Below are 26330 nucleotides of genomic sequence, written 5' to 3'. Positions count from 1 at the left end.
CTGTGCGCGCGCAAGTGACCGTGTGTGTGTGTGTGTGTGTGTGTGTGTGACCGTTCGCAAGTCTCAGCCCATCCCTGCCTATTATCCCGACGCCGTTCCCCAGGCCCGGCCCGGCCCAGGGCAGGCGGGCTCCCGGCCAGGGCATCCTCCTTGCGGGCTCCGTCCTTCTTACACTAGATCTTGCTGAAGCCTCGGGAAGGGCCGCTGTTTATTGTAGTTAATTGTTCTCGGGGAAGGAGGGGGGTAGTTGGGAGAGGGCAAAGGGAGAGACGGGAGGCCCCGAAGCCCCTCCAAGCCTGGGCACTAAACACAACACGTGGCCGCCCTCGAATTTGGATGAGGGCCCTGCCTCATGGGGGGAGGGGACCCTCCCTCCCCCGGCAGACCCTTCGGCTCTCAGGCCTGTTTCTTTGCTGGCAGGATGGGGATTGCGGCCCGCACCGAGCTCCCCGGGGAGGTTGTGAGTTAACATGTGCTTCAACGACGTTACGAACGCCGGATACAGGCGTCATCATCACGATCGTTATAATTTGGGTTTCACAGGGCACAAACACTGACGCTTAGGGACCAACTAGTATGTAAATAACCCTCCGGGTGGGGAAAGGAACGCGAGCATCACACGTGCCCCAGAGGCGGGATTCGAACTCTGGTTTCAAGAGCGGATGGCACGGGCTTCCCGTCACGTGACCGCAGGGGGAGGGGCTGGGCTCCGTCGGCGGAAAGGTTGGGGAGTCCCGCCAGGACCGATCCTACCCCGCCCAAGAGCTAGCTAAGGGAGACCTGCCCTACGTGCCGATTGAATACTCAGCAGTGGGGCGGAGGGAAGGGGAGGCGGGCCTTGGCATCCCGTAAACCCCCTCGGCCCCGCCCTTCCCCTCCCCCCAGGCGCGCTTCGGCCGCGCCCCGCCCCTCGCGCCGCGGCCACCGCGCCGCCGCGGCCGCCGCCGTTCCCCGCCCCCTCTGCACTCGGGCTGCCTTCGGCGCTGCCTGATCGCCGTCCCCGCGCCCTCCGGCTATCCGGGAAGTAGACGCAGAAGGCGGTCTTCGCCGAGCCGGGGCGACGGCTTCTCGGGCCGGGAGGGAGGTCTCTCAGCGGCCGGAGCGAGGGGAAAGCGGCCGTAGTTCGGAGCCGGCGCGGCGGGCAGCTGCAGGGGGCCGTGGCGGGGTCCTGGGAGCGGACCGGCGGCGTCTCCTTCACTTCGCCCTCCAGCCGCGGCAGCCACCCCGGAGTCTGAGTGCGGCGAGCGGCTCGAGCAGCTAGCGGAACGCGGACAGCCCTCACCCGACTTTCAGGTATGGCCGCCCCGCCCCTCCCCAGGCCCGCCCGGCCTGGCCCGCAGCCTCCGCAGCCACCGGCGCTCCCTGGCCGCGCCGGGCCCGGGCCGAGCCCCTTCAAGATGGCCGCGCCGACCCCGGGGCCCCGGCGGGGGGGGCGGGAGTGGTGTGAGGCCCACCCCCCCCCGCGGTCTCAGCCCTGGCCTCGGGGGTGGTCCCTCCCCCGCCCCGCCTGTCCCGGGTCGCGCTGACTGTACTTCTCGCGTCCTTTCCCGCAGGTCACCCTTTTCCCTGGCCTCGCCATGTCGTACGTGATAGAATGTGAGCGTCCGAGTAAGTGGGGCCGTGCTGGGGGTTGGGACGGGCTCGGGGAGAAGCCCTTCGGAGCGGAGCTTGTCAGGGGGTGACGGTGGCTCTGCCGGCGAGCTCAGTCACCTTCCCTTTCGCTGGCTCTCGGGGGTGCATCTCGCCCCGCCGGCTCTCGGGAGGTCCCCACTGACAGCCGGCCCTCCCGGTGCGGGGCGAGCTGGGGCACCCGGAAGCGGCTCTCGTCGCCCTGGGCCTACCCGGCGTGCAGGGGCAGGGCCGGAGGAATCGCGTCCCCGGAGGCTCGGGGCTTTGTCAGGCGGCGCGATGCCTCTCCTAGCGAAGGGAGGGCGGGCGGCTGGAGACAGCCTAAATGGGCGTGGAACGGGCAGGAGCGCGGCGGACTAGGGATGCACAATGGGTTTTTCTGGGAGGAACTGGAAGTCCCCTGGGGAGAGAGCAAGGTCATTTGACGTCCGGGGAAGGACGTGGGAGTGGCCAGTGGAATGAATGAATGAATGAATGGGCAGGTCTGGGGGCGGCGGGTGGGACTGAGTGCCTCGTGTAGAGGGGGTCACCTTTGCTCTGGCCACGAGTCCTGGGCCGTCTGTGCTGCCTGACATCCGCAGCCTTCTCTCCCCTTGGTTTTGACCTAAGTGAAGACACTAAGGCAGGTAAGGGCGTTGGATAAACTTGTCAGGATTTATCCATTATTATTTTGTTAAATCCATGCACAAACCTGGCTTCAGCTTCCCGAGGAGCAGTGCACAAATACTCTTTTGTAGATGTAATTATCTGGATGTTTGGCGTAGGAAAATACAGCAAATATTCATTAAATTTAGGAATGTGCACATCCATAATAAGAAATTTTCAACTTCTTTGGTAGCTACCTCAGATCCCTTTATTTAGGAATAAGGGTGATTTGAGAACAGTGAGCAGCCCTAGTATTTAATTAGGATTTTAAAAATTTGAACTATGTTTATTTGGGGAGGAAAAAGCCCCAGGAATTAAATTGTAGTGGAAGTAATGAATGAATTTTCAAGAGTCTGCAGATGTATATTTGTATAGGAACTGAGTGGAAGGAAGGAGAGTACTAATATTGTTGTTTTTCCTATCAGCAATGTGTGTTCCTCCATCATATGCTGACCTTGGCAAAGCTGCCAGAGATATTTTCAACAAAGGATTTGGTAAGAATTTAATTTTTAAAAAATTCCAATATACCTACACTTTAAAAATGGGGGAAGGGGAGAGGACAATGTAAATACTTAATGATCTTCAGAATTCAAACAACTTAATGTTATTTTTCCATCTTTGTTATGAAGTTTCTATTAATAGCAACTTTCCTTCAGACCTTCAAATTAAAAACGAGCCAATATGTATGTTGTTATTTTTTTACCTTCAAGCGCAAATTTTGCGATTTTTTTTTTCCTTCACTTTTAGGTCAGTCCTGATTTTATAGATCAAATTATAAAATGTGTGAAATCTTATTATTTGGCTTTAGGGAAGTTGGTAACTGAAGTACCCTCTCACTGAAGTAAAATTTTTTTGAAAAAAAAATTTTTTTTTTGAAAAGTCATGATTCCCCTAGTAATTAAAGAAAACAATGGGTGTAGAATGTTTATCTTAATTATCATCTATATCAACTATAATCTACCCCAAGGTATAGTTGAGCTGAATGGTTGTTTTCTGTATACATAAAAAACTAAAGGGGTGAAAAAACACCTTTATGCCAATGCTGTAAAAAAAAATTAGTCTTGCTGAAAAATGTTCATTTCTTTTAGTACTTCAAACCTGTATAATTGGTGTGAGTACTCCTTTCACAAATGGCAACCTTTTCATATTTTACGAGGTAGATGGTATGTGAGTGACTGAGACCAGAAGAGTTAATCCTAGGTGGTTAACATGATAAGGAATCTCTACAAATCTGCTTGGCTGGTCCTTGTTGAACAAGATCTCTTAAGTCTGTAAGAAGCCTGAATTCATAGTCTTTCCAGTATGATAGGACTGTTAGAGCTTGCACTCTGCTGACAAAGCCTTTCTAGGGTCACTGAAATATTATAATGAGCTGTCAGGCTTTTTGAGGAATTCTTTATCAATTCCTCTCGTCCAGTCCAATTAAAACAAAAATGAACTGAAATGTTAAGTATTCCAGCAGACATTTAAGTCCTTGTGGAATATGATCTTTGTTTTAGTCATGTTTTAACTATTAACTTTGTTGGGTGTATGATTCATAATTTAAAAGGTGAATCTGTAGTTGAAATTATTTTATACAGATTAGAATATTTTTGTGATTCTTTTTTTCATACTTATTAAGGTTTTGGTTTGGTGAAACTGGATGTGAAAACAAAGTCTTGCAGTGGAGTGGTAAGTGTTTATTACTTAATCTAATTGTTGATATACCTTTACATGATATTTTAACCCTAAAATGTACTTCTGATTAAATATAAATATGATCCATCTAAATTTTTATTTCCCATCAAAGAAGAGGCAGAGATGTTTTCTTTGCTCAATTTCTCTTCAGATTGGAAATGATTTCTAATTTACACAATTGGACTTTTGCCATTTCATTGCCATATACGTAGAGACCTCTAGTACTTTAAAAATCATGTTGCCCCAGTAAAATCATAAGTTTCTAGAGGTTAGAGATTGTGTTACAAACTACTTAACTTGTTATGTTCCCCTTCCCTTCCTCCCCATTGTTGGGCAAGTAGATGCTCAATAAATAACCTCAATTAGTGGGCTGCTTTTTGATATGTATATGGGAAAGCCCTGTTTGGACTCTGGTCTGGGGAGATTTAATGAATTTTCAGAAATTTGCATTTCAGTGGATTAAGGATCTGGTTTGATTTATAATAACTTTTTTAAAGGAACAATATGAGTAATAGAATAAAGGTTTTTTAATTTGTAAAACTAACAAGGGAAATTTTTTTCTTTAGCTAGTTCTTGCTTTCTGTCTGATTGGTAACAAATTTAACTTTCTGCTTTGATCGCAAGAGTCCAAGGACCATCCTCAGCATATGACATTTTGTGTGAGCCATATGGCCAATTAAGCACAATGTTGATAATCTTGATATGGGTAGCCAAGTAGAAGTACTGGATGTACGACTTTCATTTGGTTTCCCAGAGGTAGAGAAATTGGGCCAGACCCGGAGTGCGTGACTTCTGTTTTGCTGCTTGATGATGAAGTAGTTCAGAGTAGTGGAAAGTGTAGAACCTGGGTTGAAATTCTTGCCTTCCTATTTGACCTTGAGAAAATAATTTAACCTCTCAGGGCCTCACTTTTCAGAACCATAAAATGAGAGCCTTGGCTTGAGTGCTACATGTGTAAGGTCCCTTCTGATTGTAGGTCCTGTGATCCACGTGGTGTCTTGGAAGGTAGACTTGTTACAGGATTTTGGTTCTAATTATTCTGATATTGGCAAGTGGCTAAATTGCTTTTCTCGAGAAAATCCTGTGAAGTAGGAAGGATGGCTTTTCAAGGTGACCTTGGGAGGGAGAGATGGAAGGAGGAAAGGAAGAAGAAAGGAAGGAAAGGAGGGAGCTGATTCAAACCCTGGCCACCTCCTTGTCTGACCTTCAGCTGCACCAGGGATCTTCTTTTCTATAGAAAGTGTCCTCACTTAACAGCCTGCAGCTTAAGGACAAATTTGTTTGCCAAACTAGACGTTATAGGAGACCTCTCCCCTCCCACCCCACCCCCCAAATATATATATAAAACCAACAGATGAGGGCCTTAAGCTAGTGGCAGAAACAGGAAGTACATGTATGAAGCTGTAAAAGTCACTTTTTCTGGTGTGTAAAGAAAGTGGGCTGGAAGGGCCTGGGTTTGTGTGAGTTATTGGGATCTAGGGTGGTATGTAAAATGGTGAGTAAAAAAAAAAAAAGAGTAGTGTTCTAGGGAGGAAGAAGCTCTCTGAGGGCTGGAATGAGCACCTCTTGTGCTGGGTGGATGACTTTGAGGAAGTTTGGGACTGGGAGCTTGGAGGAAGTATTTGCTCTTGGTTATCTTATTGTACCTTTTGTTGGACTATGGCCGAGTCACTGGCTTACTCCCTCATTTCTCTCTGGGTTACTTGACTAACAAAAATGCTTTGGGAGGAGACCTAATGGATTGGAAGAGAAGCTTGCGGATGCTTAGTGGTTCCTTGGAGCTTTGAACTTCTTCTGGTGCTTTGAGAGCTGACTGGGTGATTTGGACTCTGGAGACTAAGAATTCCAGACCTCCCGGCCTACCCAATCCCAAATTTGAATTTACCCTGCAGACATTATCTTTTATGGGGGAGGGAGAGGGAGAGAATTGCTGAAATGCCTGTTCACTTTAAAGTGCCCTGAACTGGTCTGAGAGATGGGATAGATTGAAATTCTTATCTGCAGTTAAAAATCAATGGTGTCACACTCACATTAGCACATTAAAGAGCACAGCTGTTGTATATTGATTGCTTTCTATAATGTAATGCTGCCTCTGCTTTATTGTTAACAGTTTCCCAGTTGCATTTTAATCTGGTTTGGGTGACACTAAAGAGTGTTGTGGGCTGCTATAGGGCTGGGTTTTTAACACCTGATTAATTTAATTTAATTTAATTTTTTATTTTTTTATTGTAGCTTTTTATTTACAAGATATATGCATGGGTAATTTTTCAGCATTGACAATTGCAAAACCTTTTGTTCCAGTTTTCCCTTTCCTTCCCCCCACCCCCTCCCCCAGATGGCAGAACACCTCTGATTTAAATCACTGTAAGGCAGAGGGAGAGTATGGTGTATAGTGGAGAGAGTGCCAACCTTAGGAAAGCCTTGGTCATGTCCTCCCTCTGACAGTAGCTCTATGATCATGCATTAGTCACGTAATTTCCTTGAGCCTTGGTTTGTTTCCTCACCTGTAAAAATGAAAGTGGTTGGGTTAGACAGTTTCTAAATTCTCTTCCAGCTTTAAATCTGGGATCCTGTGAAGGAGTTATATTTTAAGGATTAAAGGATTAAGTTAAAAACTTACTTTCCAACGGTTCAGCAAAGAAGTAGCAAGCCTCTGCTGTGTGCCAGGCAGACAACTAGGTGTCAATAAAGTACTAAGTTTGGAATTTTCCAAATGAACCTCCTGTCACCTTTACCAAACTCCTGTCTGCCTTAACTTCCTCAGCACCACAATCCTTGTAGTCTTGTTTCTGACATTGCCACCATACCAGTGATGCTCTCAAAGATCATTAGCCATGTCAGCTGCTAAATCACCTGGCCTTTTTCTCAGTTCTGTTTTCTTGGTTTTTCTGTTATCTGTTAACTACTACTCCTAGATATTATTCCCTATCTTGGTTCCTATGAGACGCCACTCCTGTCTGGTTGCTGCTTATTCTTGACAAAATCATCTTCCTCTTCTCCCTGGATGGGTAATCCCCCATGACTGTTGTGAGGCCTGAATCTTTCCCTTCGAGATCTTCTCTACTGCCATTTGTTTGGTTATCACTTGTGCAGATGACTCCCAAATCAAAATATCTTGGCCTAATCTCTCTGCAGCTCCATTTCTCATCTATGCTATATATATATATATATATATACACCTCTTTACTCCAAAATTAAAATCTCATACTTTCAGATTTTGCTATTTGGTCATTTAAAAAACTTAATCTGAACTATAATGAGTTTCTGTATATAAACAGATTATTGGGGAATTATTGAAATTTTGACACTATTTGACGTTATTATTGACAATATGGTTTTCATTTTAAGTATGTTGCCATTGAAGCTCAAAACTGAACAGAGATTTGGAGCACTGTAGAATTCAACATGTCGTTTTCAAAGCTGCCCTGCTTAACTGTATTGATTGATGCTCCTCTCCCTCTCACCTTTCCTTCCTTCCTAGCTCCTGATTCTCCCATTTATTTTGGGGGAAAATAACAGCAAAATTTTGTAACATGTTTGTCAAAGAAAACATTCCCATATTGATTGTGTCCAAAAATATATGTTTCCCTCTGCTCTTTGAATCTGTCACCTCTGTTAGGAAGAGGAATGGCATTATTCATCAGGCCTCTGGATTGTGGTTGGTTTTATGATGATCAGAGTTCAAACTATTGAGAGGCCTTTCTTCCTTCCAGTTACTTAGGTTTGTAACTTTGAAGTCATCTTTGACTTTTCTCTCTGCCTCATCCCTATATCTGGTCTGTTTCTAAGTTCTATAAATTATACTTTTATAACTTGATTTCATCAATTTGGAGTTGATTTGGGCATCATCTAGTCCAATTCCTCACTTGATTGGGGAGGCCCAGAGCAATTCTCAGATTGTCAGTATTGAATTTGAGTTCTTGGATGGGAATCCCAACGTAGAATTCCCAATCCACTGATAGCATCCTCTCCTCTGCCCTCCTGCCTGCATCAGGGCCTCCTAATAGACGGCTCTTTTTTTTTTTTTTTTTTTGGAATTGGGTTTAAGTGACTTGCCCAGGGTTGCACAGCTAGGAAGTATTAAATGTCTGAGACCATACCAACAGACATCTCCTTTGGTAGGTCTTCCTTTCCACACAACTACCACGTAAGGTTCTTCTGACACCAAACAATTGGCTATATCAAGTTCTCCACTCAGAAAACATTCAGCAACCTTCCATTGCCCCCAAGATAATAGGCACTATCCATGATTGTCTCCATCCTACCTTCCCTACCTCCTTTCACATGACTATATAAATATATTGCATTCTTGCTAGAGACTATTGTATTCTTTGAACTCGACATTCCATATCCCAACTCTGCATTTGCAAAAGCTTTATTCTTAGCCTGGAATGTACTCCTGCATTTTTGAGGCAGCCAAGGGGCACAGTGGGAAAAAATGGAAATGGATTCAAAAAGACCTGACTTCAAACTGCCTCTGATACTTACATCTTAGTGGATGGGAACAATGGTATACATAATTTAAAACTGCATCAGAGAAAATTTCTGAGCAAGTCACTTAACTTCTGCTTGCCTCAATTTCCTCATGTTTAAAAATGGGGGCAATAAAACCCCTAATTCCTAGAACTGTTAGGATAAAATGAGATAATATTTGTAAAGTACTTTTTGTTTCAGAATCATTATATTTCTTAGAGAGCTAGCTCAGGTGGCACCTCTATTATGAGGGTTTCCCTTCAGGGAATATTTCATTCACTTCTTTTATATGTCCCAATGCCTAGCAGAGTGCTTTAATAGGTACTTAATAAATACTTGTTAATTGATTATCCCTTCCAGTCGCTGTGTTCTTTTTCTAGTGAAAGTATCTTGTATTTACTTCTGTATGTGCTTTCTCAGTGGAATATAGAAGCTTTTTGTTTCTGTTGTTTGCTTTGTTACATTTTGTTGTTTAGTCATATGAGATGTTTTGTGTCCCTGTAGACCTATATCCATGGGGTTTTCTTGATAAAGATATTGAATTGTTTTACCATTTTCTTCTAGCATGCCATTTTTTGAGGAATGAGGCAAATAGGACTTGCCCAGGTAGACTCAAAAGATGTATATTTTTTAGTCATAGGAGGGGTTTGCTGCCAGTCCCACATTCCTCACATCTAGCCAACCATATTGTGCCTCACACCTCTAGCTATGTAACTAGTCATGATGCCCTCAATCTCATGATATCATCTAAAGTTTGCTCTTCCAAACCAAAAAAAGGGGTGCTGTCCTTTTGTAAAAAATTACTGGCTACAAAATAAGCTGCCATCAATCTCTAATAGGTATGACATTTTGTTAATAGATTTAATTTCACTTGTGACAATACCTGAGATGTGGTGGAAATAGAATTAAACAAAGACTTAGATGAGTGAAGATGGAAGAAAAAGAGAAAGATCAAAGACTGATGACTTTCTTGTGTCCACTTGTATTGGCCTAGGATAACAAAACTCTTTGAGACAAGAATAGAACAGTAACAACAGAAATGGATTTCTGAACTTGACCCTTTACTGACCAGCTGAATTCTGAACTGAGTTCAGAAACTATGAACCATAATTTAAGTAATCACAGGACAAAATCAATAAAAAATGATACAGAATTAGTTTAATCTTATCAGGACCCACCTCCTCTCCACTCCCAGTCCCTACAGTGTAAGTTTAGCCTTTTAGTTTTTAGGAGGAATCTCCTGAGTTTTTAATCTGACTTCTGTTTCTCTTTCAATCTATTTTTCACAGTTGATAAAGTAATTTCCATAAGGCAGAGGCTATAGAATTAAAATAGTAGCTAACATTTGTATTCTTACAGCTTACAAAGTGCTTTCTATGTTTTATCTTGTTGGATCCTCATGAGGCTACCACAGTATTATCACTTTCATTTTACAGGTGAGGAAACAAAATTATAATGATTGAGTGACTTATATTTAGCTATACAATGAGAAATGGCAGAAAGGGAAATTTGAATCCAGGTGTTTTCTCACTCCAAATCTAGGGCTCAATTGTCATTTGTCATGCTGACTGACCATATGTATCATTCCCTTATTCAAAAATAATCTGTAACACTCTGTTGTCTCTAAGATAATTACAAATTCCTCAGCTTGGCATATTTCTTTTTCTTTCTTTTTTTTTTTTTTTAAGATATTTTGATTCTGTTTTTATATCACATTCATTTCCAAATATTTTCTTCTCTGTTCCTCCCCATATCTGACAGTATTTGCCATATTCTGTATACCTACTCCCTCACTAATGCATTATCTCTTCAGTCTGCCTTTTAAGGCATTCCACAGCCTGACTCGAGTCTACTTTTTCAGCCTTTCTTGACAATGCACCACTTCATAAACTTTGTGTATCACATAAACTATACTACTGTTTTATACCTCCCTCTGTCCATTATCACAGGCTTTTTCCCCATTCCTGGAATGTACCCTTTGAGCCTCTCAGAATCTTCTTCCTTCAAGGTTCATCTCGGGAGGTTCATCTTCCATGTAAGGAGAAAGTATTCTCTCCTCATTTCCTAGAATGAGTTTTTTTTTTTTTTTCCCATTGTGCCTAGCATTCCTTTTACTTTATATTTTAATGTATTTTTTTTCTCTTGTGTACATCTCACTCACCTGTATAATTTTGAGTTCCTCAAGGACAGGAACAGTGTGAAAAATTTCAAGAAATCATAACATCTTGCACAACATCTTGTGTGTAGTAGGCACTTAAATGTGCCTGTCAGTTCATTGAATTGGCGCTTCATTTTAGTCAGTGTTCAAACTAAAGACTATTAAGGAATATGAATATAATAAACCAAGTAGAATTTTTTTTCTGGTGCTGTTTTGAATTATGTAAACCATTGTTCCCATCCATTAAGATAAAATAAATTGACTTTTTTAGTCACGATGTAAAAACCAGTTCAAAAGGCTTGTTTTTTCATTGTACATTGAATCTTGATCTGACTAATGTGTATTTCATCTATTCATTTCATTCATTATTGTTCAGTCCTTTCATAGATCCTCTGCCAAGAGGCTTTTTAGGGGTCTCTTGATATTTAAGCTACTCATCTTTTATCTTTCACTTGCTACATGACTACAGCCAATCTTGATTTCAGGACCATACATCTCTTTTGATGCTTTTTCTTGTGTAAAATTTGTTATTGATAATACGCTGCTGTCTGTTTGCATTGATCATGAGTCTGTTACTCTTTGTGTGATCTTTAATTAGAGAGATTTGGTATTTATGAGATTTATAGCTGCATGGTATTGCTAGAAGAATTGGTTTTAAAACATGGTTTTTTTTTTTGTTATATGGAGAAACATAGATTTAAAAAATTTTATCTACAAGTGAACAAATGCTTTTTTATAGTTAGTGGGTGTTTAAACTATAGAGAAGTCTGAGTCTAACATTCTGAATATGAGAAGGTAATAGAATAACTGAATAGCAAAGAAAACTTCAAGAATATACTTTAGATTCCTAAATGTCATTTAGTCTATCTTCTCCTTCACTTTACAAATGAAGACACAGGAGTATCTTCATCTACAAATAATTTTGATAGCAAGAAAGTATATTTCCTAACAAAATAGTTATGCAGCTCAGAAAAGAAGGACTTGGATTCCATATTATAGTAATATATTTGAAAATTAATTGTCCATAGCAGAAATGTTCTTTGTTATCAATAGCACTCAAACTTCTTTATGTATCTATGTGGATCTCCATATACTCATATAGAGTTAGCTATTGATATATTCATTTATATCTCTTGATGTACAAATACAATATACATATTTTTACATATACACATGCATAATTACCACGTGTTGAAAAGGGTAAGTGTATTCTCCTTTACAATTAATGTTTGTGTTATAACATGTAGTTAACAGGTTAGAAGTTCTAGAAATAAATGGCAGTTATTTGAAAATTAATGTCAGTTCTTTGTGAGCTTAAATATTTCTTAGCAAATTAGAACAAGATAGATTCATGCCCACATCTTTGGATAGTGTAAAGAGGTAGTGAGAGGTGTAGCTCTTCAGCATTTATTTTTGAGGTTGGTTGTTGTTTTTGAATTAAGCAGTGTACGGGTATGGGAAGTTCATGAAAAAAATTTACTGTTTTAATAGGAATTCACATCTTCGGGTTCATCTAATACAGACACTGGTAAAGTTTCTGGGACTTTGGAGACCAAATATAAATGGTGTGAGTATGGTCTGACTTTCACAGAAAAATGGAACACTGATAACACTTTGGGAACCGAAATCGCAATTGAAGACCAGGTAACTACTTAGACGATTTATATCTATTTAGTGTTTCTAAGTTATATTTTTTCTTTATTGGCAAAATCAAATGAAACTGAATTCTTTCCTTTTCTCCCCTCAAAATAGATTTGCCAAGGTTTGAAGCTGACATTTGATACTACCTTCTCACCAAACACAGGGTAACCATGTGTGTTTTCTTATTTTTAAAATTAAAAATAGTATCATGTTAAAAATGCACTTTATATTCATGATAAATTGCATATTTACTATAATGGAAAGCCAGTGTCGCTGTTAAATTGCTATTATTCAGTATCACTGGCCTGATTTAGAGTATTTGCTAATTTTGTATAAACTTTACAAAAGAGGCTTTTATGTGCCTTTTTTATTACCTGTACTTTAAAAAAAAAGTCGTCTTAATCCATTATTATTATTTAAAAAACTTTAATTTATGAGCTCCTTGGGGGGCAGCTAGGTGGCGCAGGGGATAGAGTACCAATCCTGAAGTCTGGAGGACCTGAGTTCAAATCTGGTCTCAAACACTTAACACTTTTCTAACTGTGTGACCCTGAGCAAGTCCCTTAACCCCAATTGCCTCAGGGGGAAAAATACTCCTTGAAGTCAGGATTATACTTTGCTTTCAGCATTTTGTACTGTTTCTCTAACACAATAGGCATTTAATAAATGCTTAATTGACTTAACCCTCAGTCTCCTAGAAGTAAGGGGCCTCTTTTGTTCTGTCCCCTCTCATTGAATTTGATTATAATATGAGTATTCAGCTTATCTTTTCATTTATCAATTATATTTCAAATTAAAACTACATTTCTTTTTTGTCCTTTTTTCAGGTTTCTAATAATATTGTTGGATTATATATGTGAGAGTTTGCAGTGAAATAAATCTTGAATCTATTCTTATTACAGAAAGAAAAGTGGTAAAATAAAGTCTTCTTACAAACGGGAATGTATAAACCTTGGCTGTGACATTGATTTTGATTTTGCTGGACCTGCCATTCATGGGTCAGCCGTTTTTGGTTATGAAGGCTGGCTTGCTGGCTACCAGATGACCTTTGATAGTGCCAAGTCAAAGTTAACAAGGAATAACTTTGCAGTGGGTTACAGGACTGGAGACTTCCAACTGCACACTAATGTGTAAGTATTTCTTTAGGGTCTTGTGTTCATACATCCTTAAAAAGAATGGTGTGTGCAAACAGAGAGCTGGGACCTAGAATCAAGTCCCATCTGTGATACATACACAGGTATGGGGACCTGTAATAAGTTATGTAATAATGTCTGAGTGTTGGAGGAAACCTTCTGATACGAGAAGGTGCTGACTTATAGTGTTAGAAGGCAATTTCTCACTTGGAAGTCGACCCCTGTTTATCTCTATCCTTAAAAAAAAACAAGGCAAAATAAAAATAAGAGCTCTTTCTATTTGCATAAAGGACTCATTTTTTTCATCATTTGCCATTTCTAATAGATCTACATAAAGTGAGGTGGATCTTCTGGTTGGGTTTAACATAAACAAAGGCAGGACAGAAATCTAAATTCAGACTCTTGGTGCTGAAAGAACAAATGTGTATTTCATCTGAAGTGGTGGTGATTCTGTAATTCTGCTTCCTTTCACTTGACTGAAATCTATTTGTATTTCCAAGTTGTGATGGAAAAATGCAGACCTTAATAAGACATTAACAGTAGGATAGTCTGCTGTTACTTTCTGGGATTTCTTCAGGATATGATACAGAACTTTTCCACTGTCATACCTAATGACTGCTACCCATTTTTGGCTCTTGTGGCCACCAATAGTAGTGTTTGAGAAGCCATTGCAAAAGCTTAGTGTGTTTTTGGGCAAAGAATCAAACACTTGGGGAGCATAGCAGTGTTTTTTTTAATGTTTTGTTTTTTAATCATTTCTGCTGATTCTTTAGAGGAAAGGGCTTATGAAAAAACAAATTTGAGAAGTTGAAATACTCAAGACAAGTTGATTTTCTGAGAACCCAATTTGAACTTCAGCTTAAAACATACCAATAAAAGTTTCTTGACTAGCTCCAATACACCTAACAAGGACTGGCAAAATAAATTGCCCTAGAATAATGTACATCTAATAAAGCTGTTAAGCTGAAAAGGAGACAGAAAACCTTCCTGAATATCTCCATCAAACTAAATGCCAGAGGAGATAGAATGTAGCATTAGACAGGAGGTATAGGGGGATTGTTAGGCTACGAGGAAAAAGATTACAAAGATCTCATTCACCAAGTAAGGTTTTTAAAAGATGTGCAGAAGATAGAAGCAGGGGCAGGGAACAGGATGAATCTAAAAACATGCCATGACTACAAGGTTAGTTCCATAGATAAAGGGCAATGATGATAGTAATAAAGGACAAAATTATTTGAGACTGCTGAGAAAAACTGAGGAAGACAAAAATTATAAACTTTTATTTAGCTATTGGGAGAAAGGATCAAAGAAGGGATAGAATTAGGGAATAAAGAACTCAACTCTTGTTAAGTAACATGAAAATTTTTTTAGTTGTGTATTATCTAGAGATAACAGTTTTATACTTTTAAAATGGTTGTATCATTTGTCTGAGATGCACTTAAAATGTACATTCTTTGGATTGGGGTGATAACAGTGGTATCTTTTCAAAATGTTAAATAATGTGAAAATAACTTTGCAGCAATGATGGAACAGAATTTGGAGGTTCAATTTATCAGAAAGTATGTGAAGATCTTGATACTTCTGTAAACTTAGCTTGGACATCAGGCACCAACTGCACTCGTTTTGGAATTGCAGCCAAATATCAATTGGATGAAACTGCTTCTATTTCTGTAAGTAATGTTAGGGGATCACATCTAGATTTGGGATTTGATGGGAAGGGGAGCTATTGGAATTATCAATTAGAATGATAATTTCAAACAAATAATCAAAAACCTAAATAGAAAATCTACTCTAATAACACAGAAGACAGGAAACCTAACTTAGACTTTAGGAAAAGGAAATTAATCATTTTCTAGAATGAATAGTGTATATTTTTTAGTTCATAGTATACTTGAAGGATGTCTTATTATTCCTCTAAATAGAAAATATTATTTGCCACTATATTCTCCTAACACTGAATTTTATTGTCAAGTCTCCATTATATAGTAGGAGAGACATTAGCATTTGCCTAAGACAACTCAGTCAAATGCTGTGGTACTTTTGCTCAAGCCACCATGACATATCAAATCGAACATTTTGATATTTCCAGAAACTTAGCTTGGATAAATCTAAGTATGTAGTACATAATTCAAGCTCTTTGGAGAGACTCCTGAGGTGGGTGATGGTCTCTTCAGCTTTTCTGTAGTTTGGATTCCCACAATAGTTAAAACTGCGGTTGTTCACATATCCAGTTAAGAAAAGATTTTTATTTTTTTTAAGTGCTTATTGACCTAGTAAAATTTTACTTTTTTAGATGGATGTGCTCATATAGCGCTCGATTTTTGTATTCACTCTTCTGGTAGGGCTTGACTTAATTTGTTTTTAGGTGGAGAAAGGGCAGGCAGAGTTTCTAATGTTCTCTAGTAAAGATTCTATAATTGAGTAGAAAAATTAAATGCATTTGGGCAAACTTTTATCCTGGGACACACTTGTGGATGGGTAAATGGAGCAGTTACAGTCTGTGTTGAACTCAAGTACTTGTAAAGCCAGCCTGCTTTGGTCTGAATCATCAAGAACTGCTTTTGTTAAATTTGGCTTAACACACATTTGGAGACTTTATAAAAGGGGAAAAGGGAAACTCATGCCTGTTTTGTTTTTTTTTTTTCCCTCTCTAGGCAAAAGTCAACAATTCTAGTTTAATTGGTGTGGGTTATACTCAGACCCTGAGGCCTGGTAAGTTTTCTTATTTGATAAATTTCAGTGATAAGTTTACAGATCCTGCTTTATAGATTGTTTTAGCAATCTTAATAGCACATTGTTCTGGTGTTTTTGTATCTTTACCATGTTTGATGCATTTTTTACCAACTTAAGTCTAAATTACGAGTAAAGTACTTACTCTGCCTCATTTTGTGGATTTGACTCTGCTTTGCTGGTTAGTGTAAACCCTCAGAGCTTCTACTGAGATGGAAAGTCTTTAAATATGAACCTAGTACAGAGAAGCTCATTACACCAGGTTAGCTGTAGTAGGTGTATTTTTTGGCCACAGCAACTCCTATAGTTTCTTAACTGGTCTTACTTTTTTACTGTGGTCTCGCTTTCTTTGCAGCCTTACCCCTATACTCAGCCCATTCAGCTACACACTATCATTCTTTCAAGTCTTTTCTTATCCTTATGCCGTTTTTGCTTTGCTAAGCCCTTATTCTGGATTATTCCTATCTATATTTACATGGCTGTCTGTTCATTGATATTGGAGGAATTAAAATATCTTTACTAAATGGATTCAGTAAAATTTTTACCTGATCTCAGTTTTGCTCTTATTACTACTAGATTGGTTTTTTTTTCCTTTCTAATACTTTAATAATTGGTTCCTTACTGTACTCCCCATGGTTGCTTTTCCAAACCTTTCTGTGCAAGCCTTTTTTGCCCTTCTTCTCCCTTTCAGTAGATTTGTTGAGAAAATGGAGACTAGTCATAATGAATGCCATCTTTATTCTTCACCTCAAAATTTCCCACATCATTTAAGCTTTAAGAGGTGACTCCTCATTTTCTCCTAAGTGAACCCCTTGAAATCTGTATGTAGTGACTCTTTTGCTGGCTGGATACATTAAGAGGTCACCTAGACTTTTAAAAAGCCATTATTTGACTTTGCCAAATTTTCAAGTTTTCATCCTGTAAGTTTCCTTTCAGCCAGAAGTTCTAGAAAAAGCTAACTTAGCTCCACTTCAACTCACTTCTTGAATTTTTGCAAACTGCTCCATGACCTTATCATTCATGAAACTAAAACCAAAGATATAAGTAATAACTTGATGTAAAATCTGACGACTTCTTTCCAATCCTTAGCTGTGTTGACTTTTTCTAGCCTTTGTTGATTCTCTTGCTGAGTTTCTGTAATGTGGGTCTCTTCTGGTTTCATCTCTCCTTCTCATACTCATTTATGTCCTTCCACCTATAGCTGTCCCTCACAGCTCTACCTCAGTCACTTTCTATGGGCTCTTTTTATCTTTGTACATGAATCTAGATAGCCTTTAGCAGTATTTAATGATGCCAGATAGCTGAACTGATGTCCCCTGGGTATCTCAAATTTTATATGTCCCAAACCCCATTATTTTGCTCTTGAAATACCACCTCCCTTTCCTGGCTTCCCTACTTCCACTACCTGAGTTTCAATCTTAGTTGTTCTACAACCTTCTTCCTTTTGATAAGAATTGTGTATTCTGTCACCACCAGATCTTTCATATCCATCCTTTATTCTTTTTATGGCTACCAACCTAAATTAGGTTGTCACTTTTCATGTCACTTTTTGCAGAATGGTTTTCACAGCATCTTCATTAGGTTCCTGTCTTCTCTATACAGTTATCAAAGTAATTTCCTTTAAGTACAAGTCTGATCATAGTACTTAAAACCCTTCAGTTTTTTACTCCAGCCTGCTGTTCTGGCTTATTCCACATACTCTTGTGTTCTTGCCAAGCCATTCTATTAGCGATTCTACATTTGGCGTTCCATCTCCTGTTCCCTGGAGAACACTTGGCTGATTTCACCTTTGCCTCTCAGATGATCCCTCACTTACCAGAAGGCTTTTGAAACTTCATATTTTGGCCTTGGATCTTTGGATGTGCTTTCCTTCCTGAAGCCACTGTGCACTCTGACCTGTGTTTTATTCCCTTCCTGCCTTCCCCTCCTTAAGCACAGGACTGTTTTTTGTTAAACAGCAGAGAACATACATGTCTTCCCTGATGAAAGGCAGCACTCTGCATCGCCCTCTGGTGGCTTATATGACTATCTGTCTCTGCTAAATGAGAACTATAGAAGGAAGCTGAAGTGGGATGTCAGGAGAGAGAAAGTGGTATAGGAGGTGTCATGTCTCTGTTAATGTCCTTGCAGGTGTGAAGCTTACGCTGTCTGCCCTGGTGGATGGGAAAAGCATCAATGCTGGAGGTCACAAACTTGGGCTTGCCTTGGAGTTGGAGGCTTAGTACAATCGAAGAAACCTGTGGGGAAGGGATAGCTAGCAGAAGATTTGGCCTTAAAATATATTTCCAATGTGACCAGCAGGCTTTTTTTTTTTCTAAGAGGGATGATCTAAACAAGGGATGATCCAAACAAGAGCTGTATTTTCAATATTTAGACAGTTACTTGTTGGTTTATAGTTAAATTGGTTATCTATCTAGTTACCAATGCTGCAGTAGTGCAGTCACCTATACATTATTTAAATGTATTTAACTGTTAAATGGCGCTACCCACCAATAATGAAATAGACCTTTATGAAAACTGTGCAATTGTGTGCATGTTTGTTTTTATGTTCCTTTTAACAAATTTGATATTACCATTGGATGAGATGGATCAATGGCTGTTTTGAGATGAGGTACAAAAATTTTGTTAATTCACCATCATTAGAAATACTTTTGGTATCCCAGAACAATACAAATTATGAATAAAACAAATATGCATAATTGTGCCTCTTAAGTATTTGCAGAGTTAAAGCTTTGATAACTAGAGTCAGATGAGTCAATTTGCAAGCATTCCTTTTGGTCTCCTTGTTGTCTAGATAATTTATTTTTCCACAAGCTCTTCACTCATCTGTGCCACAAGTCCTTTTGCCCTTCGACCAATCCCATAAATTTTTTTTTAAAGAATAAAATAATATAAGGATATATGATTTTCAACTTTTGGGTCTAAGTTTTTGCAAATTTTAAAGTGTGTTATTATTGGGATCCAAGGAAGGGATGGAAAATAAGAGCTATGGAGAAGGAAAGTGGATCTGGCTCAGAAGGGTTGTATTGTACCCTAACTACACAAGATGACTGAGGTATTGTCATCGCTAAATGATTTACAAGAATAGTAACTAACACTGAGAAGACCTGAACACACACATTGAAACGGGAAGCACCCGGGTTCTGCTATGTGATCTTGATAAAGTCATTTTCCCTTATTTGTTTTATAAAAGCAGTAAAAGGGGGAGACCAAGTGACCACCCAGGCTCCCTGCAAATCCTATGGTGCTTTTTATGCATCATATGCTATGATGTGTCCATCGGGACTCATTCTGGGTTGTGTCGATAATGATAATGTGCAGCCTAATTTGTGTATTTGAACAAAGCTTGGCAAGTTTCTACACTGAAGGCTGATTTATATCAATGAGTAAGATAGACATTAAGGTTTTGGGTGAGGGTACTCATTCAAGTAAGTAGAGCCAGGGCTCCCCACATTGTTAGGTGAGGATGGGGATAGATTTGACAGTGCTGTTTCACTCTTGAAGAGAAGAAAGATAATGAAATTTTCGAGTGAAGGACTTAGGGTTAAGCTTGTTTACAAACTCCCAGAATACAAAAACTTACAATTCCATGGGGAAAATACAAAGTTCAATGTGTTAAGGGAGATCATTGTCACAACTCTTTGTTCTATTTATTATTCCCCTTTTCCTTCTGCACCTTTATCTTTGGCACTTGGAAAGAAATCCAGTTTTGCTTCAGTACTAACATTGATCTGAAAAGGGTGGCTGATACCAGTAAAACATGTGAAAAGTGGCATCGTTAGCCACGATGGGGAGATTTTTGGAGTTGTTTACCAGAAATAGGTAGGCTTTAAAGTTTGATAGAAACAGATTGTTAAATTCAGAACATTGACACAAATACCCACTTTAGCAAACCAAACAGAAAAATGAGTTGTGGGTAGCCTTAGCTGTATGTTGAATGCAGGCAAGAGCTAAATTCACCAAAATGGGGGTGAATGCTTTCAAAGAAACCACCAAAAATTTTGACATGTGGGTAAGTAAAGCTGCAGACTATTTGGTCTTAAGACACTGAGGCCTCCACCCTTGAACATTTGTTTATGTGGATTCTATTAGTATTTACTAGAAATTAAAAATGTCTTAGTAATTATGAAGAAAATAGTAATCAACTGATGCATCCCTTGAAAGGGTCACTGGAGCCTACAAGAACCACTGATGTTTGAAACTTAAAACAATTAGGCAGAGACAAAAATAAGAAATGGACTAAATTCTGTATAATCTTTGCATATGACACGTAAGAACAGTGTCAAGTAGTCTAGATGCTGTACTACAGGGTTCATATTTTATCCGCCACCTGTGGAAAACCAGTGAAAGGTTTCTGAATGGTGATTTGCTGCTACATTTCCTTCCTGTGGTTTACAAGTGGAGATTGGCTTTAGATAAGATGGCAAATATTCATCGGCTCCTGTGTGCCAGGAAGCTGGAAGAAGCCAGAACAGCTGTTCCGACAAAACACTCTTTGGATCAGGGATTTTAGAGGCGATCTCCTCCCAGAAAAGCACTTGTCACAGGTCAAGTCAAACACAAGCTCCATGCCAAGCAGCCTCATGCTATCTTCAGGCACTTGAAGTTTTCAAAATCTGTGCAAATATGTTAAGTCTCTGGGGAGTTGGTTAAAAAATGAGGGGCTCAAAACTTTTTCATTTTGACTAAGGGTGAAGAAATCAGTTCTGGACACTTAGGTCTTAATCTTAGGTATTTAATGCCAATCCTTCAGAAAGTTTTTGGCAAAATGCTATCTTTAGGGAGCTGATTAATTGAAAATCACAGGTATTTGAGCCCACTGTATTTTTTTGGGGGGTGGGTGGGTAAAGGGATGTTACAACTGGGTGATATGGATGGAGCAGCAAGCCTGGAGTCAGTTCTGATCCAGCCTCAGGTGCTTAGTGTAATCGGGCAAGTCACTTAACCCCTTAAACCTTAGTTCCTCATCTATAAAATGGGGATGCTGGAGAAATGGCAAACCAGAATCTCTGCCAAGATAACACCATTGAGTTCATGTTGAGTTGGACACACGTTTGAGCTCTTCCCTCCAGATTGCTCCAAATCTTTAGCTGACACTCCTTGAAATCTGTATGGCTACTCTATTGGTTCCTGTCTACAAATGCTGCCTTTGCTTCCAGGACTTGCCTCTCTTCTGCTTGCTACTCTGGGGCACAGGGAGGAAAAACAGGAGGCTCAGAGGGTCCCAAGGCCCAATCCCTCATTTTAATTAAAAAATTTGTCCATACGCTCCAAGTCCCCAGGCTCTTCCACCTGAACATGTGCCGCCATTAGTCTCTTCCCAGACACTGATCAAGTTCATTAGATCTTGAAAGCCAAAGTGAGACCATCTCCGAGGGGGAGGAGACTGATATGGACCCGGGAGTCCCTTAGGATTCGCTCATTGAGATCTCGGACACACTGAGCAGCCATATCTCCCTTACGGGGCTTGTTGAGCACCTCCCCATTCCATAAAACCTAGGACAGGAAAAAAGAAAAGAGAAAAAGGTCCTATGAGACACAGGAAATATGGGTGTGAAATACACTGAATGGGCAATACAGTAGGGTCAATCCCTGGGGAAACCAAGAAAAAAAATATTCAGTGATCTATATTTTGTTTATTTTGTTATTAACATTATGGTTATCTTTCAGAGAAGTAGGCATGAACAACTTATGTTGAAATTACATAAGTTTTCAGAAAGAAATATGCAGTGAGATAGCATGTTTTGTTATCAGAAGACCCAAGAGCCAGAAAAATAGAGATCCTTCAGAAGTATGTTGTCGCAATAACGAAAATCAGTATTTTTCTTTGTATTTCTAAATTCTAATGTATTTTATGCATTTAAGAAATATGGAATACTTAAGCAATCTACCAAAGGGATCCATGACACAATAAAAGGGTCAAGAACCCCTGTTTTGGAGGAAAACATGGTTAGCAATGAAAATGTCATGTTGCCTGTATCATTTTAGGAATCCTGCCTTAAACATCACATGCCACTTAACAGTGGGTCAGCTGCTTAGCCATCAGGGAAAAATAGGGTAAGAGTTATCTTCTGGCATGAGAGGGAAACAGATGGGGGTGGGGTAGTTGTGGATAGCTAAGGGCAGAAGGTCTAGGTGGCCTAAATCCAAAGTTCTATGGGGAGGCAGTAGACCTTCAGAGAATAGAAGGTATGACCTAATATTTCTACAGATGGCTCTAGGGTTTACAAGCTGTGTTACACTTTTATCTGCACAACTTTGGAAAAATGCCACAGAAGATATCCCATTTTGCAGATGAGGAAGTAGAGGCTAAGTGATCCACTTAGGTGCACACAGATTCAAAATCCTACCTCCCCCATCGTAGCAGTCTATCCATTCTAGCATTGGGTCTTGCCATGGAGCTTTCAGCCCTTTTATCATTAAGCCCAAGCCCCCATTCCAAGGCTCAGCACTAGCTACAGCACTTACGTTGCTGATGGCAACAATCCCACCAGACCGAACAAGCTTCAGACACTTCTCATAATAGGCGCTACAGTTCTCCTTGTCAGCATCGATGACCGCCATGTCAAAGGTGTCGGCTGCCCCACCAGCCAGCAGCTCATCTGAACAGAGGAAACCCAGTTTAGTCCCGGGAATGCCCGGCTCAGCCCCGGCTGCAGTGCCCCCTGTGGCTGACTTATAGAGCCCGGGATATAACTCCCAGAGCCGCTGATCAGTGCAAGGATAGGGTTCTTAGAGGTCAAAGGGGTCTCTTAAGTGAGGGTCAGAACCAGAACTTGTCTCCAGACCATGCTTAGAACACAATCGTTCCTAAGAGAAAACCAGTGTGGACCACCCCCAGGAACACGCTTCACACACATGGGAAACCTCTCCACTCCTAGACAGGGAGCCATAAAAGCGGGACCTACATGCAAGAGCAGTGTGCCTTCACAGATGCGGCTGCGGCTGCCCTAGGGAGGCTGATCCTTTCCTGCCCCTAGGTCATGGCTTCTCGGGAGCCTGCTTAGCACACTATGGCAGCCTTGCCTGGCTGCCTTGGGAGGGGGGGGCCCTGTCTTATCTGCCAAGCTGATTGTGCTGCTCCTGTCCGTGGAGTCGGCCCCCTCGGGTGGAGGGGAACGCAGGCTGTGGAGGAGCAAACAGGACAAGTAAGACCCCGTTCAAGGCTTTCTCCTCAGGTACACTGGGAGCCCCCAAGGGCCATCTAGAGTATTCTTCCTCCTGAGAGCAGGAAGTCTCTGCTTTATGTCCTTTGTCCTCTGACTCATTCCCAACTCAGCCAAGCACACCCAGGAGGGGGATCTGCCTCATGGTTACCCCTTCTTCCCTCTTCTGCAGGCCCCAGAAACCCATCCTTGCTCCTATCAGGGAGGGCAAAGTCCAGGACGGATGGTTCCCCTGCTCCCTGCTAGCTCACCCACTGGGCTCTGATTCCCGCTGCCTTTGGCTGGGAAACGGGCCCAAATCCATGTACCTACCAAGGGTCTTCATAGCTGGCTTCACTTGAAGGTCAATCTTGTGCTCCTCACCTGCCTGAAATGGGCAATGAGTCAGAGGGGAAGGAGTCCAGACCCCCCACCCAACCATAGGGGGGAAATGGAGCCAGACCATCGAGAGCCCGACTTTGCAAGGACTGGAGCACAGGCCCCAAAGGACACAACTTGCGGGCCCTCCGGCTGCATTGGGAGGCTGCCCTTGGGGTATAGAGGGGCTAGCTTCCAGAGGTCACACCTTCCCAGAGCCCCGGGCCCAGTGCAGAGGGATGGAGCCCATCACTCACCTCTCTCCAGAAGGGCCTTCCCAGCTCAGGGGGAGCAGCATCAATTTCACAGGCTACCACCCGCCCAGTGGCGGGCAACGCCAGGGCCAAACTCAAGGCGGCATAGCCTGTGAAGGACCCTGGGGGACACACAGGCTGGGTAAGGGGGCGCAGGGGGGCGGATAAGCCGCAGAGAAGGGGGCCTGAGGCGGGAGAAGGGGAGGCCGGCCTTGCTGGGGCCACCCCGATCACCGCACTTACCGAGATCCAAAACCTTCTGCGCTCGGATGAGCCGGGCCAAGTTGGCCAGGAGCTGCGCCTGATCACAGGGCATCATGGTGCGGCCCTGCGGCTGCTCCAGGGTGAGCTGGGGGGACATGCGGGAGCGGGTGACTGCACTGTCCGGGGACTGGAGTCCCCGCTGTACCGAAGCCCCCGCCCCCGGCCTGCCCCCGCCCAAGTCCTGCTGCGCAAGGCATTCACCGGGCTCCGACCCGGGCCCCCGTTCCTCCCCCCGGCCCCTTGCCCGCCGACCTTGCGAAGGCCGCGCAGCGCCGGGTGCTCCCGCACCGAGCGGCTTAGCACGTACTGCCACAGCGGGTCGTCTTCGGGGGGCAGCAGCCGCCGCGTCGGCCGCCGCCGCGGGGAGTTGGACAGCCACCGGAGCACCCTTCTCCCTGCGGGGAGCAAGCGGGCGCTCAGCCGTGGGCCCCGGCCCTTCTCGGGGTGCCTCCCCCCCTCCCGCGGGGCCCACGGGGGCGCGGCAAGCGCGGGGCCCACGGGGGCGCGGCAAGCGCGGGGCCCACGGGGGCTCACCGAGGAAGACGCCACTCACGAAGGCCGCCCCCAGCACGGCGCTGCCCACGGCCACCTCGGCCGACAGCGAGAGCCGCGGCAGGATCATGGCTGCACGCCCGGCCGGGACACATGGCTCAGAACGGGAAACTACAGGCCCGGAGCCACTCGGGGGGCGGGGACGGAGGCGGGGCCTGCACAGGAGCGGCCCCGGGGCGGGGCTAGTCATCGGGGGCGGGGCTGCGGCTGAGCTCCTGGCGGGAGCCTCGGCCCTGGCCGTCCAAGCCGCGGCCTTTGGAGCCATCTCGTGGCCGCACCGGGGAACTGCAGGCACCGAGGCGCTCCCGGGCGCCCGAGGCGGGCCGGTGTTACTTTCCGAGAGAGAGAGAGACCCGCTTCTCCGCTCTCTCCGCCCGCCCCGCCACTTCGCGCTTCTCCGCGGAGGGCGACTTGGAGAGGCCACGGCCTATGGGACCACGCGCGTGTGGGGCGCGCCCTGGGATAGCGGGGTACCGGAAGCGCCTGGATCCAAACTCACCCTTGCTACCTCCCAGGTCACTGTGCCTCCGTTTCCCCAACGGCAGAACGGGAGGGCGCGCGTGCGTGACCCTGCAGGCCCTCTCAGCCCTAGCTCTACAACTCTCCGCTACAGGAGACCCGCATAAATGCGGCTCGCCGAGAGCGCGAGACTGGGGGCGGTTTTAGCCGCCGCTGCCCTCTGCCCCAGACCCGGCCAGGCCGCGGCGGGTTCGGGCTTCCCTGGCGGCCTGGGGCAGTTCGCGAGGGTTGGGGGCGCAGATGCTGCTGGCCTGCGGGCACGGAGCCGGCGGGGCTCAGGGCGGATCGTGCTAAGCGCTCTTTCCCTTGGGGTTTTTTTTTTTTTTTTTTGGGGGGGGGGGGGTCTGTGCTTTCCTTATGGGCGTGACTGACGCCGCGGTCTGTTTCGCGCGCCTGCGCCCGTGTAACCTGGAGCAGGCCGCTGGCCTTCTCAGCGCGGGAAAGGGCGGGGAGAACTTGGGGCTCAGAACGTGCAAAAGTGAACATTACACAGTTTGTACAGGTTGTGCCGTCGGAAGCGCGAGGCCCGCAGCTCCGGGGGGGGGGGGGGGGGGGATCCGCGCGGCCTCCCTTGCCGGCGGCCGGGGTCAGATCCGGCGCTGCGCTGCCCCCTCGCGGCCCATCCGCTCATCGCACCGGGCCGGTTTGAAATCTCACTGGCACAGAAATGAAACCGAGAGGTTACTGTCCCGGTACCTCAGCCCCGCGCGGGGGGGGGGAGGCTCGGGGAAGCCCGTGCGGCCGCCGCCCCCCTCTCGTTAGCTTGCACCTCCCTCTGCTAGCCCTGGCTGGGGCGGAGGCTAACCGCTCTCCATCCCCAGTGTTGCGCAGCGCACGGTAGCGCTTCGGCGCCGGTTGGCTTAAGGAAAACAAAGGATGGTGGGACCTTAGATTAAGACCGGGAAGAGATGTCAGCGCTCTCGGCTTTTATCTTTTAATTCTGCGGACCAGGAAACTGAAGACCCGGGGAAGCGAGAAGGCAGCTTGTGCCACAGAGGTCGCGCAGCCAAACGGCTGGTAGCCAATATTTGCATAGTGCTTTGGGGTCGCAGAGCGCTCTGCCGGTATTTCATTCTGTGACATAACCATCCGGGCGGGTAGGTGTCGTCGTTGTCCCCATTTTACAGATGAG

General features: G+C 43.6%; 2 protein-coding genes across 3 annotated transcripts; one reads left to right on the top strand and one right to left on the bottom strand.

Annotated features, from left to right (window-relative positions):
* The first annotated feature begins 963 nt into the window (after positions 1–963).
* On the top strand, positions 964–18991 carry VDAC2 (voltage dependent anion channel 2). The gene is made up of 10 exons (XM_031956416.1): positions 964–1293; positions 1554–1608; positions 2700–2768; positions 3896–3945; positions 12074–12226; positions 12335–12387; positions 13126–13353; positions 14876–15026; positions 16011–16068; positions 18217–18991. The coding sequence occupies exons 2-10, from the start codon at positions 1578–1580 to the stop codon at positions 18306–18308; spliced, it is 885 nt and encodes a 294-aa protein (XP_031812276.1). The 5' UTR covers positions 964–1293; positions 1554–1577; the 3' UTR covers positions 18309–18991.
* Positions 18992–21308: 2317 nt separating this feature from the next.
* On the bottom strand, positions 21309–25151 carry COMTD1 (catechol-O-methyltransferase domain containing 1). Of its 2 annotated transcripts, none has more exons than XM_031956415.1 (7): positions 24662–24959; positions 24380–24522; positions 24107–24212; positions 23867–23985; positions 23565–23619; positions 22555–22688; positions 21309–21582 (listed from the first exon to the last, which is right to left on the bottom strand). In XM_031956415.1, exons 1-7 carry the CDS (start codon positions 24942–24944, stop codon positions 21427–21429), a joined length of 996 nt encoding a protein of 331 aa, XP_031812275.1. In that variant the 5' UTR covers positions 24945–24959; the 3' UTR covers positions 21309–21426. The 2 variants fall into 2 exon arrangements, 1 of the variants encoding a protein (XP_031812275.1); XR_004232537.1 differs by lacking the exon at positions 21309–21582 and adding an exon at positions 22995–23211 and having other exon boundaries at positions 22604–22688; positions 24662–25151.
* Between the last annotated feature and the right edge of the window lie 1179 nt (positions 25152–26330).

Source organism: Sarcophilus harrisii, chromosome 2 (genome assembly GCF_902635505.1).
Source record: "Sarcophilus harrisii chromosome 2, mSarHar1.11, whole genome shotgun sequence".
Classification (NCBI taxonomy): domain Eukaryota; kingdom Metazoa; phylum Chordata; class Mammalia; order Dasyuromorphia; family Dasyuridae; genus Sarcophilus; species Sarcophilus harrisii.
This window is presented reverse-complemented; position numbering and strand designations above follow the sequence as displayed.

Excerpts from the sequence above, each read along its gene's own strand:
- VDAC2 (XM_031956416.1), top strand. The coding sequence starts at position 1,578 with ATGTCGTACGTGATAGAATGTGAGCGTCCGA. Across the intron at positions 2,769-3,895 it reads TATTTTCAACAAAGGATTTG|GTTTTGGTTTGGTGAAACTG; the intron begins GTAAGAATTTAA and ends ATACTTATTAAG. Across the intron at positions 15,027-16,010 it reads ATGAAACTGCTTCTATTTCT|GCAAAAGTCAACAATTCTAG; the intron begins GTAAGTAATGTT and ends TTCCCTCTCTAG.
- COMTD1 (XM_031956415.1), bottom strand. The coding sequence starts at position 24,944 with ATGGCTCCAAAGGCCGCGGCTTGGACGGCCAGGGCCGAGGCTCCCGCC. Across the intron at positions 24,523-24,661 it reads CGTGAGTGGCGTCTTCCTCG|GGAGAAGGGTGCTCCGGTGG; the intron begins GTGAGCCCCCGT and ends TGCTCCCCGCAG. Across the intron at positions 21,583-22,554 it reads GGATTGTTGCCATCAGCAAC|GTTTTATGGAATGGGGAGGT; the intron begins GTAAGTGCTGTA and ends TTCCTGTCCTAG.